The sequence below is a fragment of the Muscardinus avellanarius genome (genome assembly GCF_963383645.1).
Source record: "Muscardinus avellanarius genome assembly, chromosome: 3".
NCBI lineage: Eukaryota > Metazoa > Chordata > Mammalia > Rodentia > Gliridae > Muscardinus > Muscardinus avellanarius.
Window position 1 is genome coordinate 4,344,499 of NC_137788.1, and position 17,093 is coordinate 4,361,591.

Sequence of the window (17,093 nt, forward strand, 5' to 3'; positions counted from 1 at the left end):
TTTTTGGTGGTACTGGGGTTCCTGGAAGCCCTTCTACCTCCGGGCTACACTCCCAGACCTATTTTTACATTTTTATTTGGAAACAGGGTCTCCTCCTAAGCCATCATGTGCGGCTGGCTTCGAACCTACATGATCCTCCTGTCTCTGCCTCCCAAGCGCGGGGATTACAAGCGTGCGCCACCACGCCCAGCTTTATTCTTTATTTTTTAAAACAGGGTCTCACTGAGTTGCAAAGGGCCTCACTAAGTAGTAGCTGTGATTGGCCACAAACTGCAATCCTCGAGTCTTAGCCTCCCAAATGCTGGGATCACAAGCGTGCGCCCCCACACCCAGCTCTGAAATACATCTTTCTTTCTTTCTTTTTTCTTTCTTTCTTTTTTTTTTTTTTTGCGGGTCTGGGGGTGGAACCCAGGGGCATTTGACCTCCAAACTACACCCCCTGCCCTATTTTTTACTCTTTATTTTGAAACCGGGTCTCACTGAGTTGCAGAGGGCCTCACTAAGTAGCTGAGGCTGTCCGCGAAATGCGATCCTCGGGTCTCAGCCTCCCAAATGCTGGGATCACAAGCATGCGCCCCCACGCCCGACTTAAATACATACTTTTTAAAAATCAAAAGATTAACAAAATAAATACCTCCTTCCAGAGCCCTCCTGGAGTTCTCGGGTCCCCTAATAATCAGGTCACGGCAAACGGAGCCTGGCTCGGGCTGGCTGTGGAACGTGTTCAGGAAGGTTCAGGAGATGCCCTGGTGTCGCGGGCAGACAGCGTGCAGAGGTGTGGGCTCCTCAGCCTGTGCATCCAAGATGCAGAGGCTCAGAGGGGGCGCCATTGGCCCCCAGGAAGTGGCAGCATGGAAGATGCATTCATTGCATGCACTTGAGTTATGGAAAGGGGACAGCAGATCAGCCCCACAGGTGGGTCCAGAGAACCCCGCCAATGGCCACACTGCCCCTGGGCTTTTGGACTCAGACCCAGTGGCTGGCTGACAGGCTCTGAAATGGCTGGGGCTCAATGCCAACATTTGAAAACTAGTCGATCTGACCCCTACTCCTGAAATATCCTGAATTTCTGGCATCCCTTAAAAATCAGAGGGTCTGATGGCATTGAGCCCACCTTCCTATGGGCAGCACTGGGCATGGGCCTTCCCCCTGGTGTTCCTTCAAGAGGGGTGCTGCCCCGTGGCCCCTCAAGTACCCCTCTCTTTACCCCCACACTTGCCTGGCCTCTGGGGCATTGAGCTCAGCATTAACTAAGCCTCACAAAGACACCCATGGCCAGCTTTCTGTCCTACAGTGGCGGAGAGTAACTAGGAATAATTCACCCCACTGTAGGCTTCCCCAGCAGTCTGACCTAAGCTTAGAGAAGTGTGACCCCTCAGAGGGGCAGCAGCACTGTCCAGAGGGGCAGCAGGGTTCAGGGGACACCTTCGCTGCTGCATACCAGAGGCCTGTCATTTATGGGTGAGCTCCTGGGCCCCTTGATCCCAGCCAAGGAGCGAGGTCTAGAGACAGCAGGGTTGGGCTGGGCAGCTACTCGTCACCAAGGTTGGCGGTGTGTGGTTTTGGGAGACACAGACATGGCCCCGCGGCTCTCGGGCCCTCCACGAAGTAGCTGTAGGACTTCTGTTTCTCTGTCTGCAGAAGACAATAGTTTTCATGCAATTGCTGAGAAAGATTCCTTCCACAAGAGACAGCTGAGTATACAACCAGAGCTTTAAACAAAATTAATTCCTCTCACCAGGATCTAGCAAGCTTCTGCTGGGTGCTACAAAGTGATGGCCAGGGCCTACTTGCACTCCTCCTATCTCAAGGGCCTACTTGCACTCCTCCTATAATTCCAATCACTGGGATTATAGGCATCCATGTACCATTGTGCCTGGCTACATCTTTTTTTTTTTTTTTTTTTTCAATACTGGGGATAGAACCCAGGGGTATTCTACCTCCGAGCTCCATCCCCAGCCCTATTTTTTATTCTTTATTTTGAAACAGGGTCTCACTGAGTTGCAATGGGCCTCACTAAGTGGCTGAGGCTGTCTGTAAACCGCGATCCTCCTGTCTCAGCCTCCCACATGCTAGGATTACAAGCGTGTGCCACCACGCCTGGCTTTACATCTTCTGTTCCTTTTTTTTTTTTTTTTTTTTTGTGGGTTTGGGGATGAAACCCAGGGGCATTTGATCTCCGAGCTACACCTCCTGCCCTATTTTTGATTCTTTATTTTTGAAACAGGGTCTCACTAAGTTGCAGAGGGCCTCACTGAGTAGCTGAGGCTGTCCACGAACTGCGATCCTCCGGTCTCTGCCTCCTGAATGCTGGGATTACAAGTGTGCGCCACCACGCCCGGCTTTACATCTTCTATTCTTATAAGGATACCAGTCATACTGGATCTGGGGGCCAGCCTGAAGCAGTGTGAGCTCATCTTAACTGACTGCACTCACAAAGACTCTATTTCCAGGCTGAGTTTCTGGGCACAGGTGTATTTCGGGGGAACACTATTCCACTCATCACAGGGTCGCCACCCTGCGATGACCCCACTAGATGGGTCCCTTGCTCTCAAGAAGTCACGGTCCACAGGCCGTTTCTTCATCTGCTTTGCCTTCTTTGTTCTGGAAGGGTGTGTAACTGAGAGCTGCCTTCCTGTGCTGTGGAGAGGAGGACGGGGGAGAGCCGAGAGAGTACCCTGTCCAGTGAGGCCCCGGGTCCGCGGGCTCCAGGGGTCCTCGGGGTCACACCCCGAGCTCCGTGCTCCAGAGCTGCTGGGCCTTCCAGCTGGGCCACCAAGTCAGTGCTGGCCAGCGGCAGCTCCGTTTTCTCATTTCAGATGGCAGAGCAGCTAATGACCCTGGCCTACGACAACGGCATCAACCTGTTCGACACGGCCGAAGTGTACGCGGCCGGCAAGTACGTGTCTTTCCACATGGGAGAGAAGGAGCGAGAGGCCCCGGCGGAGCCAGGGCTCCGTGTCCCTGCTGCCCTCCTTCCCAAGAGCGTCTGCCAGCAAGCCTCCCGCTCTGTCTTCTTTGGCAGGCTCTAAATGGCCTCCGGGGGTATTTTATGGGGCCAGAGCCCCAGAACACTCGGGCGCTGTTCGCTTCCTGAACTTCCCTGTGTGTCTGAGCACCAAGGTGACCACAGGCCCACAGCTGCCAAGACGCTGTGCGGGGCCAGGGCTGTGATTAAGCTGTTGTCCGGGCACTCTTGACCTGCAGGGTGACCTGCAGCCAGCGCCAAATGCCTGGCATTTGCATGGCTTAATGATGCAATTAGGCTGCGGGGAAGGCTGGCCTCTCTGAGCTGGAGGGAGCGGCGCCAGCCCAGGGCGGGAGGGAGCGCTTGGCTTCTTGGCAGAGAACTTTCCTACTCAATTATGTAAAAGCTCAGCCCTCTTCAGCCAGAGCTGTTGGCTGCGGCTTTAAAGGCTGGCTGTAATCAAATCATCCACTCCCCTGCATCAGGTTTCCAAAAGTCAGCTTTTGTTTGTGAAATCATTCCTTGGCGCTCTCTCTCTTTCCCAGCCCTCCCTCTGGCCCCCTCATGCCTGGGGCCAGCCAAGTTCCCATCAGCTGAGCCAGCTGCTGCTCCGGCCGGCTGCGCACCGCGGCCCCGGGGCCGGCACCTGACTGTTACCTGCTGCCCGCGATGGGGCCCTCGGCACCAATGTCAGGGGGCTCAGCTGGGCTTGGCTTCGGTCCTGACCCAAGGCCCGTGGAGCTGCCAGCTGGGGCCCTACGCCTCCTCTCCTCCCCGTCAGCAGCCCTCCTCCCTCTCCGGTGCCACAGTCCCCCACCTCTACCCTCTCCAAACTGGCAGCTTCCCAACTAAGTGCAGTGCTTTCCAGACAGAGAGAAGAGCTCAGCTGAAGGGGTCAGAGGTCAAGAAGCCCAGTGCAGAGGCCCGGCCCAGAGGCATCCCAGCCCTGAGCCTCTGCCCTGGCTGCAGCCTGGGTTTGGCTGCCCACAAGAGTGGGTGGGAGGCAGCTCTGTGCAGCCTCCTCCAGCTCCTGAGCATGGGCCCAGCACCCTCCATCTCTCAGCAGCTACACTCTGTCCCTGCCAGGCATGCCAGTCCAAGCACGCTGAGTCCAGGGCAGGCCTACAGCCTTCTGGAAGCCAAGGGCTTGGGGGGCAGCTTCCACGGGGCAGGGGGTGGGGGTCCCATTGCTCCTAGAGCCCCTGCCCTGGATGTCTCCACTAGCCATCGGGACCCCTCCTCAGCGCCTTTGTGCCAGCCGCCACCCTCCCCGGGAAGCTGAGCACTGTGTTCCAGGATGGGCCAAGAGAAACTGCTCTGGGAAAGGGCTAGGGACAGGTGATGACCCTGAACCACCTGAGTAGGACCTCCCTACACACGCTGCTTTCTGTGCTGACACTAATTCGGGCTAGTCCCAGAGAACTGCAGGATTTCCATGTCCCCCCTGGACAGAGGCCAATCTTCCTACATTTACAGTGGACAGCCAGGACCCCAAGCAACAGGCTCTGGTTAGATCCCAGTCTGTAGCCGAGCCCCACGCCATTTCTTCCCTTTCCCAATCCTTTGTCCAACAATTCCGGCTCCAAGGAATAAAAGGAAAAGGCCCAGGGCTGAGCGAATTCTCTGCGCAGCCCGACCATAAACGAGGAGCGCTCGGCATGGATGCTAAGCAGCTTGCAAATTAGAGCCCATTATTTCTGAGCGGATGACTCAGGCGGTTTTATAACCGGAATGTAGCACGGGGTGTGGATCATTCTCCGTCTGTTGTTTTTGCTCAGAAACATTTTGCAACAAGCAGAAAGTTCTTAAAAGTTAATCCAGCACAGTTGTGCCAAGTGAGGCAGGAACAACCCACTCATGACCCCAGCTGGCCCCAGACCGAGGCAGGACCCGGAGTGACACCAGCAAAACGTACAGCGGTTGGCTCTCGCCCGCTCTCTCTCTTTCTCTCCCCCCACAGGTGCATGTGCATGCATGCACACACACACACAGACACACACACACACACACACACACACACACACACTGGAAATCCCACCACCACCGCTGAAAGCAGAGGAAGCACTTGATAAATAATTTACCCATTAAAAATATAACGTGGCCAGGCATTTTCCCTACTGGGTCTGCAGCCAGCCAGGGGAGGGGGATGCTGGCCTGGGGGAGCTGGACATGGCTTCCTCCCGCTCTGTGAGAGCCAGGGCTGCTGCCGCTTTGACAAGGGGCACAGACCCACCTTAGTGGAGAAACAGCACTGCTGCTGTTTCTGCTCCCGCGGGGCCTGAGCAGCCCTGGCCTCGCCTCCCTCTGGATCAGCTGCTGAGTCCAGCTGCACTGTTTCAGCCTGGCTCTCTGGGCCCAGTGGTGTTTTCACAGAAGAGACCCAGCGGCTGGCTGTCACGGTGAGACTGGGGTTGATTTTCCTTCTGCAGGGATGAGATCTGTCTCTCTTGCTTTGCAGGGCCGAAGTGGTACTAGGAAACATCATTAAAAAGAAAGGGTGGAGGTAAATACTCGCTCTCTGCGGTCCGTCCCAGGGCACACACATGGGGAAGGAAAGGGGAGGGGCACGGGAGAGGCCATGTGCTCTGGGGCCCCTGGCCGGGTGGGCCGGCCATCGCGGTGGGAAGAATGAGGGCTTAGAGGGTGTTCTTCCTCGTTTACCAGTAGAGTGCCCAAGGTCTGCAAGTACCCCGGGTTTTTTGTTGTTTTGGGTTTTTTTTTTTTTGGGAAGGGAGGGACACCCAGAATGGTGGTAGCCCATGCTCCTCCACAGGAGCAAATACTCACATCATGGACATTCAAGGGTCTGCCAAGGCTCCAAGTGTCTGCAAAATCAAGGTAGAGGCAACTCTGCCTGGGAACAGTGGAATGGCGGCAGACTGTCCTGGCCGCCTGCCCCAGCCCTTGCCCTCAAACCTCCTTCCCGCCACCTGGAGGGACTGGGGGGAGGCGGTCCCCAGACAAAGTCTTGAGGCAAAAAGAGCTACAAGTGACAGCTGCCAGGGTGACCTGGGTACCGCAGAGGGTCGGGGTGCAGAGGCCTTCCACCTTTTGGCCAGAGTATTCAGAGTCAGAGGAGTCTGGGTATCAAGTGAAGTCGAGAAAAGAGGCTAGATGTCACCCAATCCACAGGACCCTAGAAAATAGCCATTCTGGAGCCCACTGTCCCCACCTAGAAAGACACCTGTGTCAGATCTCCCATGCAGGCTGACTTGAGCCTAGAAGTCACCACCCAACCTGGAAGTCAGCCACGCTCACCCAAAAAGCAGCAGACCTTCATTCCAGTCCCCAGCTGCTCCATTGCCCTCGGGGCCTGCCCCCCCCCCAGAGGTGATGGAGCCTCTGGGCCGTGTCCCAGAGGCGGCTCCTGGGACAGGTCCCCCCATCCTCTGTCAGGCCAGGCTGAGCGCTGGGCCACACTTGGGGCCTCCGCAGGCCTCGGGCCTCAGCAGCATGGCTTTATTTTCAGAAATAACAGAAACACTAATAAAGCCGGGTCTCCCCTCCCGCCCTCCCTCCCCCTCCCCATGCTACTCAGAGTCTCAGGACCACTTGCCTGGCAGACCCCTCCCTATCCGCACGGGTCCCTCACAACCCTCCCCCGACCCTGTCCAGCTGTTTCCCCTCGGTCTGACTGATCCCAGATCAATTCCACCTCCCTTGGCAGTTCAAGGAAACCGCACGTTTTAGCAAATTCTGGGTGAACACACGCAGGGTGGGGGGCTGGTCACCCCTCTGGCCTGCGTGCCAGCACTGAGTGGCCTCAGAGGAGGCCTCCAGCTTTGAGGCTCTGCCTGCCTCCACAGCTCCCACCAGGGAGGGCAGCACAGCCAGGGGCCTGGGAGGTCAGCAGCACCCCGCCCCAGGGATTATGTCCTGCCTTGGAAAGGGATCCCTGCCCAACTGTCCGCCCCCCTCCTCCCAGCTTCGGTCACACTGGGGACTCCTGCTATCCAGCCCCCTCTGCCAAGCTCACTTCCAAGGGTGGTCATTGCACTGAAGGCTGGCCAGAGACCCCAGGCGTGGCACAGGATGGGTATCTAGGATGGGGAAATGCTTGTTTTATCATACCCAAGCCCCCAGGTGGGAAGGCTTTAGGGGATCCCTGCCTGAGACCCGAGGGTGGCGGGGGTAAAGACAAACCCTCCAGGGGCTAGGTCCAGTAATGCCACTTCCTCTTTCTGTCCCACAGACGGTCCAGCCTCGTCATCACCACCAAGATCTTCTGGGGTGGAAAGTAGGTACACGGGCACGCGAGGCTCCCAGCCAGGGGTCCAGCAGCTGGGCAGTGCTCTCTGTGGGAACCCCGAGTTAGGAAGCTCTGGGGGCAGGGGACAGTCAGCCTCAAGAAGGGAGATCTGCCACGCCCAGTGCAGGCTCCTGTCCCCTGTGCCCGACGGCCAGGCCGGCTAACATGTACGGCTACCTGCCCACCCCGGGGAGGGACACCCAGAAACGCAGCTTTAGTCCAGCTTGTCTTCTTTTGCTGTGGTGGTGGTGGTACTGAGGATTGAAGTACACAGCCCTATTTTATATCATTATTATTATTATTATTATTGCTACTGGGAATTAAACCCAGGGGCACTCTACCTCTGAACTACACCCCAGCCCTATTTTATACATTTATTATTATTATTATTATTATTATTATTATTATTATTATTACTAATTGTTATTATTGCTACTGGGGGTTAAACCCCGGGGTACTCTACCTCTGAACTACACCCCAGCCCTATTTTATATATTATTATTATTATTAATTATTGCTACTGGGGGTTAAACCCCGGGGTACTCTACCTCTGAACTACACCCCAGCCCTATTTTATATATATATATATATATTTTTTTTTTTTTGGTGGTACTGGGGTTCCTGGAAGCCCTCCTACCTCTGGGCTATACTCCCAGACCCATTTTTACATTTTTATTTGGAAACAGGGTCTCCTAAGCCAGTGCACGAGGCTGGCTTCGAACCTGTGCAATCCTCCTGTCTCTGCCTCCCAAGCACGGGGATTACAAGCGTGCACCACCACGCCCGGCATTATTATTATTATTATTATTATTATTGCTACTGGGGGTTAAACCCCGGGGTACACTACCTCTGAACTACACCCCTAGCCCTATTTTATATTATTGTTGTTGTTATTATTATTATTATTATTATTATTATTATTATTATTAATACTGGGAGCTAAACCCAGTGGTACTCTACCTCCAAATTACACCCTCAGCTCTTTTATCTTTTTTTTTTTTTTTTGAGGTACTGGACTTGGAACCCAGAGGCATTCTACCTCCACGCTATACCCCCAGCCCTATTTTTTTTTTTTATTCTTTATTTTGAAACAGGGTCTCACTGAGTTGCAAAAGGCCTCACAAAATAATAGCCAAGGCTGTTGGTGAACCACGATCCTCCTGTCTCAGCCTCCCAGATCCTGGGATTACAAGCATGTGCCACCACACCCAGCTTTTTCTTTTTAATTGGGTATTACTGAGTTGCTGAGAGTCTTGTGAAGTGGCTGAGGCTGGCCTTGAACCTGTGATTCTTCTGTCTCAGCCTCCCAAGTCCTGGATCACAGGCGTGTGCCACTACACCCAGCCCAAGTCATCTTTTACTGAAGCCTGTTTGATTTTTATTTTTACTTACAGGGCCTTTTGTGTGTTTTCCGTCTCTGATTACAAAGGCGATGCCCTAAAATTCCTGGAAAACACAGAAACGCTGTGAACTGTCCACATCACCCCAAATTCCCTGAGCCACCAGTTACCCCCGCCATCTCCCAGGTGTCCGGCCCTATAACCTCTCTGGAGTTGGAAAAACTTGATCACAGAGGAAATAAATATGCTTCATTCTTAATTTTTAAAAAATTTGAGCCGGGCGTGGTGTAACCTCTCTGGAGTTGGAAAAACTTGATCACAGAGGAAATAAATATGCTTCATTCTTAATTTTTAAAAAATTTGAGCCGGGCGTGGTGGCGCACACTTGTAATCCCAGCATTCTGGAGGCGGAGACCGGAGGATCGCAGTTCTTGTACAGCCTCAGCTACTTAGTGAGACCCTCCGCAACTTGAGACCCTGTTTCAAATAAAGAATAAAAAAAAAATAGGACGGGGCGGGGGGTGTAGTTCAGAGGTCGAATGCCCCTGGGTTCCATCCTCAGACCCGCAAAAAAATAAATCCAAGCCAAACAGAAAGAATAAAACTGAAAACCAAAGCTCTCATTCCCCACCCCCACTGTGCCCTCCCCCTCCCCCAGGCCTCCCCAGGGCAGGCTCCCCACTGAGCCTCCGGGAGCTCAGCCCTGCGGCCTCCAGTTGTGACCAGCCATGTCTTGGAGTCCAGCGCATAGAGCCTTTGCTGACCTGCTTTTTTTAACTAACATTTTATCATAAACATTTCCCCCAAAATGGCTTGCAACCTCCTACAGCTGTTGATCTGTTTTTCAGAGCGGAGACAGAGAGGGGCCTTTCCAGGAAACACATAATAGAAGGTGAGGAGGGGCTCTGGCCCCGGGGCCCCAAGCCCATGAGGTTTTCCCACCCAGAAAAAGCAAAGACCACAGCACCCTTGCCCCCCACACACCCCCCCCAGTGGTCCAGCCGGGGGGGGGGGGGGGGGGCAGGAGCTCCAAGATGACTCGCTCCTTCCATCCCAGGCTGGCCCGGGGTGGCGCCTCTGTGGAATGAGGGCCGCACTGGGGCTGGCACAGACAGGCCCGGGTCTCAGTCCAGGCGAGGCCCTCCCCTGGCTGAGTGGCCTTGAGCAGGGCCCACAGCCTGCCCGAGCCTCTGTCACAGCAGGGCTCGGGAGAGCACTGCTGGGCACCCAGGGGAACCCAGAAGCGATGTAGGCAGCCCAGGCTTAGCACGCGGGAGCGCCCTGGGGGAGCACCAGCGGGAGGGCGATGGGATTGGTATCCTCATCCCTCTCCCCCGCACCATTTATTTTTGTCAAGGTAATAGTCTCCCTTGATTAAGAATCCGAATCAGGGGCCCTCGTGGCCCCACCGGCCCCAGGTGACAAGCTCACCCATCAGCTGTGTGGGTTCAAGTCAGACAGATGACAGGTACGGTCCCTCCTCGTGTGTTAGCACAGCAGCTTCAACACGGACCCCGCCGGCCCCAGCACGAGGCCCAGGGGAGCCTGTGTGCACTCATTCACGGGACATTTGACCTGTGAAATGTCCCACCCCGCACTCCCCAACAGCAGGACCCCTACCCCCCTTGGGATGTGCCCCCACTTCTATGGCGACTCTTCTCAACCTCTGCTGGCCTCCCAAAAGCTCCCAGGTGCCAGGGCTTCTCCTCTTCCGCCTCTTGTTCCCTGAGTGGAGGCAGGGAGGCTGAAAGCGTTTGGAGGCTGCTCTAGCAGCCCTGGCCACCCTGCTGGTCTTCCCCAGGTCTGAAAGCCTCCCTGGAGCGGCTGCAGTTGGAATATGTCGACGTGGTGTTTGCTAACCGCCCGGACCCTAATACGCCCATGGAAGGTAAGTACTCCCCAGACACCGGCAGGTGGCACCCAGGCGGGTTCCCCAGGGACAGAGCCAGCTGTCCAGGGGTCTGACCTGAGCGTTTGGGGGCCACCGGCACAGCCCCGCTGGGCACCCAGGTCAGAGGAGGCCAGGCCCATGGGGGCGTGAGCAGGCCTTCCCGGCCACCTAGGTGCAGCCTGCGGCCTCCAGGCTGAGTTCCCCGTTCTGGGTCCCCACCTGGCTGCGTTTTAAAGCAGGTGGGGTGTTCCCTCAGACTCTCAGCAACTGCTGCGTCCTCTCCCATCCTTTCTGCTGGGAGGTCTTAGGGCTCTTTTGCTCTGGGGAATAAACTATAATTACGGAGAGGAGAAAAACCGTGAGGTGCTTTGCAAAGCAGTGTTGGTTTCTTTGGTCTTTATCTCTTCTCCAGGCCCCCCCACTCTCGCCCCTCCATCTCCCCACTTCCTTCCAGGGTCATCTTCTCATTTAGGCTTCGCTGCTTTGGGGATTAAGAAAATTGTGTTCAAGCTCTTTTTCTTCATTTGTGTGTATATATACATAAATATATATACCTCGCACGTGTGTGTGTGTGTGTGTATATATATATACAATTTTTTTTCTTTTTAACAGAACTTTTCAGCACAAAATGATTTGTGACTCCCTCCCGCACCCTCTGCCATCCCGTACCCCCAGTTCCCGCAGCTATAAACTCTGGTCTCTTTAAACCTTTCTTTTATCACCAGGGGACCCACTTAGTTCCTCCAAGTCAAGGACATTCATCATAGAAGGTACACGGTACCCTCAGCCGACTATTGACTTCCGTGTCCGAGCTGCATTTTATGAGACAGCGTGTTTATTTATTTTATTTATACAACTCTCTGTCCCCCATGACAGACTTCTCCATAAAATGCATAGGGGGGAAGTGCCCTTTGAGGACCCCTTGCAAGTGAAGGAACAGCGCTGTTGGAGCGCCTGCCCATCCACACGGCCACTTCATCCCGCCTTCCTCCCGTGCATGGCCCCCGGCCCCTGCGCTTGCACTGCTGTGGCCCCGGTCTTCCGCTAGGACCCCCCCCTTGATCAGAGGATGCTGCAACCCCCGCCCCCCGCGCCTGGAAACTTGACCTTGGATGGTGCACGGGGAAGGGTCGGGGAAGCACCAGGTGTCCACAAGGAGCGTACCCATCAGAGACCCCAGAACATGCAACCCCCAATGTCGGCTCTCCGCAGCTCTTGTTTGCGAAGCTCCGGCCTCCACCAGAGGCAAAGGACTCCAGCTCACAAGCCACCGCCCAGAGCTGCTGCTCCTTTCACAGTGCCTGGGGATACTGGTGTCCCCTGGGCAGGCTGGACCACCTGGGCTCTTGCCCTCTCGCCTTGTGGCCAGACCTCTCCATGGCCGGCCTCCCTTTCCTCCTTGAGTACCTATGTGAGCAGTGGGTTCTGAGGCCGGGGCATCCTCGGGCATGCTCGGTCTCTGCCCTGCCTCTGCCCAGGGCCCCAGGACTTCGCACGGGCCTCGGCCTCCCTGGGAACTGGGCAGCGTTCCCCACTGGAAGGGCTCCTGCCTGCCACCTGGCGCTGCCACCTGACCCATCCCATGTATTATTTGTGCTGCGGCAGAGATGCCCTGGGTTTTGGCAGCAGCTGGAAGGATTTGGTGCCCTTGCTCTGTCCAACAGCATTAAATATTGAGGTGAAGGACAGTTGCCCCTAATTGCCCCTGTTTCTGGGCCACTGACATCATGGCTGGCATGCCCGGCTCCTGTGTCTGGGCTCCAGCCTACCTCTGCCTAGACTCTTGGGGAAGCCAGGGACCGATGCCAGGCCCCTGCCTCTGAGGCTGCCGGTCCCAGGCGGGCTCCTGCCCCATCCGCCAGCCTCAACCCTGGTGTCCTCGCATGGAAAGGGCCTCCGCACGGGGGTTGTGCCGTCTTATTGGTTGGGGTCTTCGTGGTCGGAGGGACCTATGGGGGACAGAGGAGGGCAGGAGATTGAGGCTGGCATTGGGGCTCCTTGGCTTCCCTCCCTTTGGCATGTGGACCAAGGCCTTGGCTGGAAAAAGTTGGGGAGTCATGCTGCATGGTCACAGACACTACCCCAAGAGTGTTTCTAAAAAACTCACCAAGGGCAGCCACGCCCGCAGCCTGGGCTCCAAGGGGAAGGTGCCCTAGGGCTGTCTGGATCTCTCTGAAAGCCCCAACTGGCCACTGTCTTCCATACTTGTAATATGTCAGCAGTTCAAGCAGGCACCCAGCAGGACCCAGGGAGGTCCAGCCTCTCCTCCCAGACCTCCTGCCCCGACAGGGCAGAGAGGATTCCCAGGAGCCATGGTCCCCTGCAAGGAAGGAGAAGGTAGGGCTGGGCTGGCAGGGGGCTTCCCAGCTGGCCCACCAGGGGCCTCAGCTACCCTAGTGCCAACCCTGGGGATGCCCTCGGCTCCACCCAGGGTGGACCTCTGCCAAAGGGTGCTCAGGGCCCCAGGATGGCCGGAAGTGGTGTCCCATAAAGGTGGACAGGAGCGCAGCACCTCTCTGATCTGGACAGGAGCCTGTGGGCCCAGGGCTGGCCCGAGGCGGAGCTGTCGGAACCAGCCTAGCACTGCCCCTCCTTCCTTCCCTTCCTTCCTTCCCCTGCCTCCCTCCCTCCCTCTCTCCTTCCTTCCATCCATCCATCCATCCATCCATCCATCCATCTCTCATGCCCCCAGCCATTTCCAGGGACCTCAGCTTTCTGATCTTGGCAGCATCCGAGGAGCCAGGTCCTCGGGGAGAGATGGGCTTTTCCAGGGGATGTTATTGCTCTGTTTTTAGAAACACTTCTTCTGTTTCCCGCACTGCCTCTGGCGGTCGAACTTGCAAGCACTGTATCCAACCTGTGAGACATCCAGCGGTGGGCCCCTCGCGCCCCAAAACCCAGGGGCCCTTGAAATTGGAAAACTTGAGGCCAAGATTTTTTTTTCCCTTTAAATCTACAACACCCCACAAGGCTGAGGCAGCTGAGGGGGACCTTGGACTGGCAGATTGTTCCATCTTGAAAACCCTTTTGGCTGGGCGTGGCAACACACACTTGTAATTCCAGTACTTGGGAGGCTGAGACAGGAAGATCCGGGTTCGCAGCCAGCCCCCCCTCCCCCCCCCCGCTGCTTAGTGAAGCCCTCTGCTACTTAGTGAGACCCTGTTTCTAAGTCAAGAATAAAAAATTGGACAGGGGGCATAGCTCGGAGGTAGAATGCCCCTGGGGTCAATCCCCAGCACCACAAAAAAAAAAAAAAAAAAAAAAAAATTCTTACTTAGAAGGTGGTGTGGCTTTTCAGCGATCCGCTCCTTAAAATACCATGAGTCCAGGTCTCCAGGATGGAGTTCACGCCCACAGCTCACAGAGTTTGATACCTATCGCGCCCCAAGCCTGGGCTCCTCACAGGAGGGGCACCCGGACCCCCATTGCCCTGGGGCCATCCCGAGCTGTGGGAGCCCCTGGCCTGGTTCCAGAGCCTGGGACATGGCCCAAGCCAGGCTCCCCTGGGCACATGAGGAGCTCAGCCCCACCGCCCCATCCTGGGGTCACACAGGTCCCCAAACCTTACTCTCTGTCCCTGCAGAGACCATCATTCCCCTCCACCAATAATCCTCTAGACTCCAAAAGGAATGTGGATTAGTTCTCAGCCAGAAACACCGGGAAGAAAAGCGTGTTTGCTCCCTGTGGCCTTGGCCAATCCGATTACGACCTTAAGCCATTCATCTGGTCCCCCTGAGTGATTAGGGTCCCCAGCTCTTCCCCAAGCTAGAGACCCCCCCTTTCTAGAGCCTAGAATCATGTCCTTTGAGCTCCCTTCCCCTCCCCTCTGAGACATCACCATCCACCCATAACCCATTTCTCAAATAAATCGTGAGACCTGAAACCAGTTGGAGAAATTGTCCTCAGGAGGAACTTGTGGGTGGCGATTTCCTTTGCCTCCCTTCCTGCAACCCCACACACCCCTAACTCCGGAGCCAGGAAGTACACTGCTTGCAAGCCGTCTCTGCGGCCCTGCCCCTCCTCCCGGCCCTGCCTGTATGAGCCGAAAGTTCCCGGGCCGGGCCTGAGCCCCCAGCCGCCCCAGCTGCGTTCTTCATTTCTCTCCCGACAGAGACGGTGCGGGCCATGACCCACGTCATCAACCAGGGGATGGCCATGTACTGGGGGACGTCACGCTGGAGTTCCATGGAGATCATGGTATGGGGGCGCGCGGAGCATGTCCGTGGGCGCGGGCTGCCGGCCCCTGCCGTGGAAGGGCATCTGGACGTTCTGGCACGTTCTGTCTTTGGTCCCGATTACTGAGAAAAGATACCGTATTAAGGTGGGGGTGGGTATGCCTGCAGCCCTTGCAGGAAAGGGTCTCAGCTTGAATGACAACATACAAGGCCCTGGGCAGAGGCTTGTGCTGCCTGTGCCTCGGTTTCCCCACCTGTAGGACAAGGCTGTTAGCATGACCTAGCTACCCCTCGTGGGCCTGTTCTGCAGATGTTCTGGGAAAGTGGCCTCGGCAGATGTCTGGAGCCCGGCGGCTCCTCAGCGGGGCACTCTAGCCTCTTGCGTGGGCCCAGACAATGCTCCAGGTGCTGTCAGATTTCAGAGCCTCGTGGGGACCGACCTGCACTTAATCCTCACAATGCCGAGTGCCACTGCCGTCCCGCTCCCCAGAGGTGTAAATCAAGGCACAGAGCGGTTGTCACATGCTCGAGGCACACAGTCCAGGCTGAGTCGATGCCCGGCCATGTGGCTCAGCCCTGGGCCGCTGAGAATGCGGTGTGGCTGGTGGGGACCCTGGGCATTCACCTGAATAAGCCATGATGTTTCTCTTCGCCCCTTCCCTCTATGAGAACCATCACAGGCCCAGGGCAGCAGATAGGAAGGGGCAGCAGGGAGCCCTGTTCTCCAGGAGAGAGGCCTAGGAGGGAGAGGCTGCCTCCGTTCTGGCAGAGTGAGGACAGGGGCCTGGGAGCTGCGTCATCACTGAGGCTGACATCCCTCCTCAGCCCTCAGCCCTTCTTCCAGCCTTAACCTTCCCGTGCCCAAGCTCCCAGGATTCCCGGCCCCCAACCCCAGGATCCCCAGCCTCATTGGACCCCCGGCCTCCCAGAATCCCCAGCCTCATCAGACCCCCAGATCCCCAGCCTCATCGGACCCCCGGCCTCCCAGAATCCCCAACTTCCAGTTTCACTCTAATGAGTCACAGATTACTGCATCATGAAAGAAATCCAGCAGGATTCCTATTCCAAGTTCAACAAAACTCAGCTTTGGTGTTTGTGGCACTAATGAACATTTTCCCACCTCTGCCTGAAGCTGGCACTGGGCTCCAGGAGGTGTGTCCTGGCCACCATTTTCCAGATGAACAAGCTGAGTCCTACAAAGAGGGACAGGGCTGCTCAGTCTATGTGGCGGCCTCAGCCAGGACCCAGCCCATCGCAGTGAATGGGGAGCCCACAAGTGATGCCCGAGCTCCGTCCCAGCACTGGGAAGATGTGGCCATTGGCCCTCATGGTGGTGCATTGGCCGCCACCGCCATCATTCCGGGTCCAGGCCCCCAGGGTCACGGCCGTGGTAAGCACGGTCCCAGCACAGCTGGCAGGCCCTGGGCACCATCACGGGTGAGGGCCACAAATGCCCTTGGCTCGCTGGACTCTCACAACAGATGGGGAAACTGAGGCAAGGAGGAAAGCCACTTGCCAAGGCCAATAAGTACCAGAGCCCAGTCGCACTGCAGCACAGCGCTTTCTCCCAAGACTTTTCAAACTTGAAGCCAGGACCCAACTCCCAGGACCCTCCCGGGCCCTCAGCAGGAAAGCCAGGGAGTGGGGGCGGCAGCCAATGCCCGGGGATGTCTGTGTGCCCGCTCCCTGCTGCCTGGCAGCCCCCGCCCGCAGCACAGCCCCCGTCTCATACCCACAGGAGGCCTACTCCGTAGCCAGGCAGTTCAATCTGATCCCGCCCATCTGCGAGCAGGCCGAGTACCACATGTTCCAGCGCGAGAAGGTGGAGGTACAGCTGCCCGAGCTGTTCCACAAGATAGGTGGGTGCCTGCCCTGCCTCACCTGCCCGCCCGCCCGCGCCCGCCCGCCTCACCTGCTCCTCCTCCCTCAGGAGTGGGCGCCATGACCTGGTCCCCGCTGGCCTGTGGCATCGTCTCCGGAAAGTACGACAGCGGCATCCCGCCCTACTCCAGGGCCTCCCTGAAGGTGAGGGGTGGCCCAAGGTTGGGGGGACGTTTGCAAGGCCTCGGGCAGAGGACTTGGCAATGGGCAGGCTCCCTGGGCAGTCCCTGCCCCAGCTGCCAAGCATGGGAGGGGTTTTCCACCTGACACACGTCTAGAAGGCCCCCGCACCATGGGACAGCCCAGGTGAGGAGGCCCTTCACCTCCCACCTCTGCCCCCACCGTGCTTCAAGGTACACAAGGGGCTGGGTCCACTGAGGTCGATAAGGGCTCCCCTCCCTCACAGCACCTAGTCTCTGTACCATCGCTGAGACCCAGCTCAGGACTGGGGCCAGCCTCTCTGGTCTTCCCCCAGCTTCCTCCATCCTCAGCCCCGGCCTTGTCCACCTGGCTGTGGTCAGTTGGCTCCCCCAGAGCACACTAACCCTTCAGGGCGTGCTCAAGTCCCAGCTTCCACCTGCCTAAGTCT

General features: G+C 56.8%; 1 protein-coding gene across 8 annotated transcripts in view; it reads left to right on the forward strand.

Moving 5' to 3' along the window:
• Window positions 1-17,093, forward strand: part of KCNAB2 (potassium voltage-gated channel subfamily A regulatory beta subunit 2) — a gene marked incomplete at both ends in the record, with an annotated part of 56,295 nt that overhangs the window by 36,117 nt on the left and 3,085 nt on the right. For 4 of the 8 annotated variants that reach the window (XM_080690559.1, XM_080690560.1, XM_080690556.1 and 1 more), the window contains 8 exons: window positions 2,820-2,899; window positions 5,427-5,471; window positions 7,161-7,205; window positions 9,406-9,449; window positions 10,359-10,445; window positions 14,560-14,645; window positions 16,362-16,482; window positions 16,554-16,648. In XM_080690559.1, the coding sequence (XP_080546685.1) occupies window positions 2,820-2,899; window positions 5,427-5,471; window positions 7,161-7,205; window positions 9,406-9,449; window positions 10,359-10,445; window positions 14,560-14,645; window positions 16,362-16,482; window positions 16,554-16,648 (603 nt within the window). Of the gene's footprint in view, window positions 1-2,819; window positions 2,900-5,426; window positions 5,472-7,160; window positions 7,206-9,405; window positions 9,450-10,358; window positions 10,446-11,173; window positions 11,219-14,559; window positions 14,646-16,361; window positions 16,483-16,553; window positions 16,649-17,093 lie in introns of all 8 variants that reach the window. The other 4 variants (XM_080690558.1, XM_080690554.1, XM_080690555.1 and 1 more) reach the window with 2 other exon arrangements.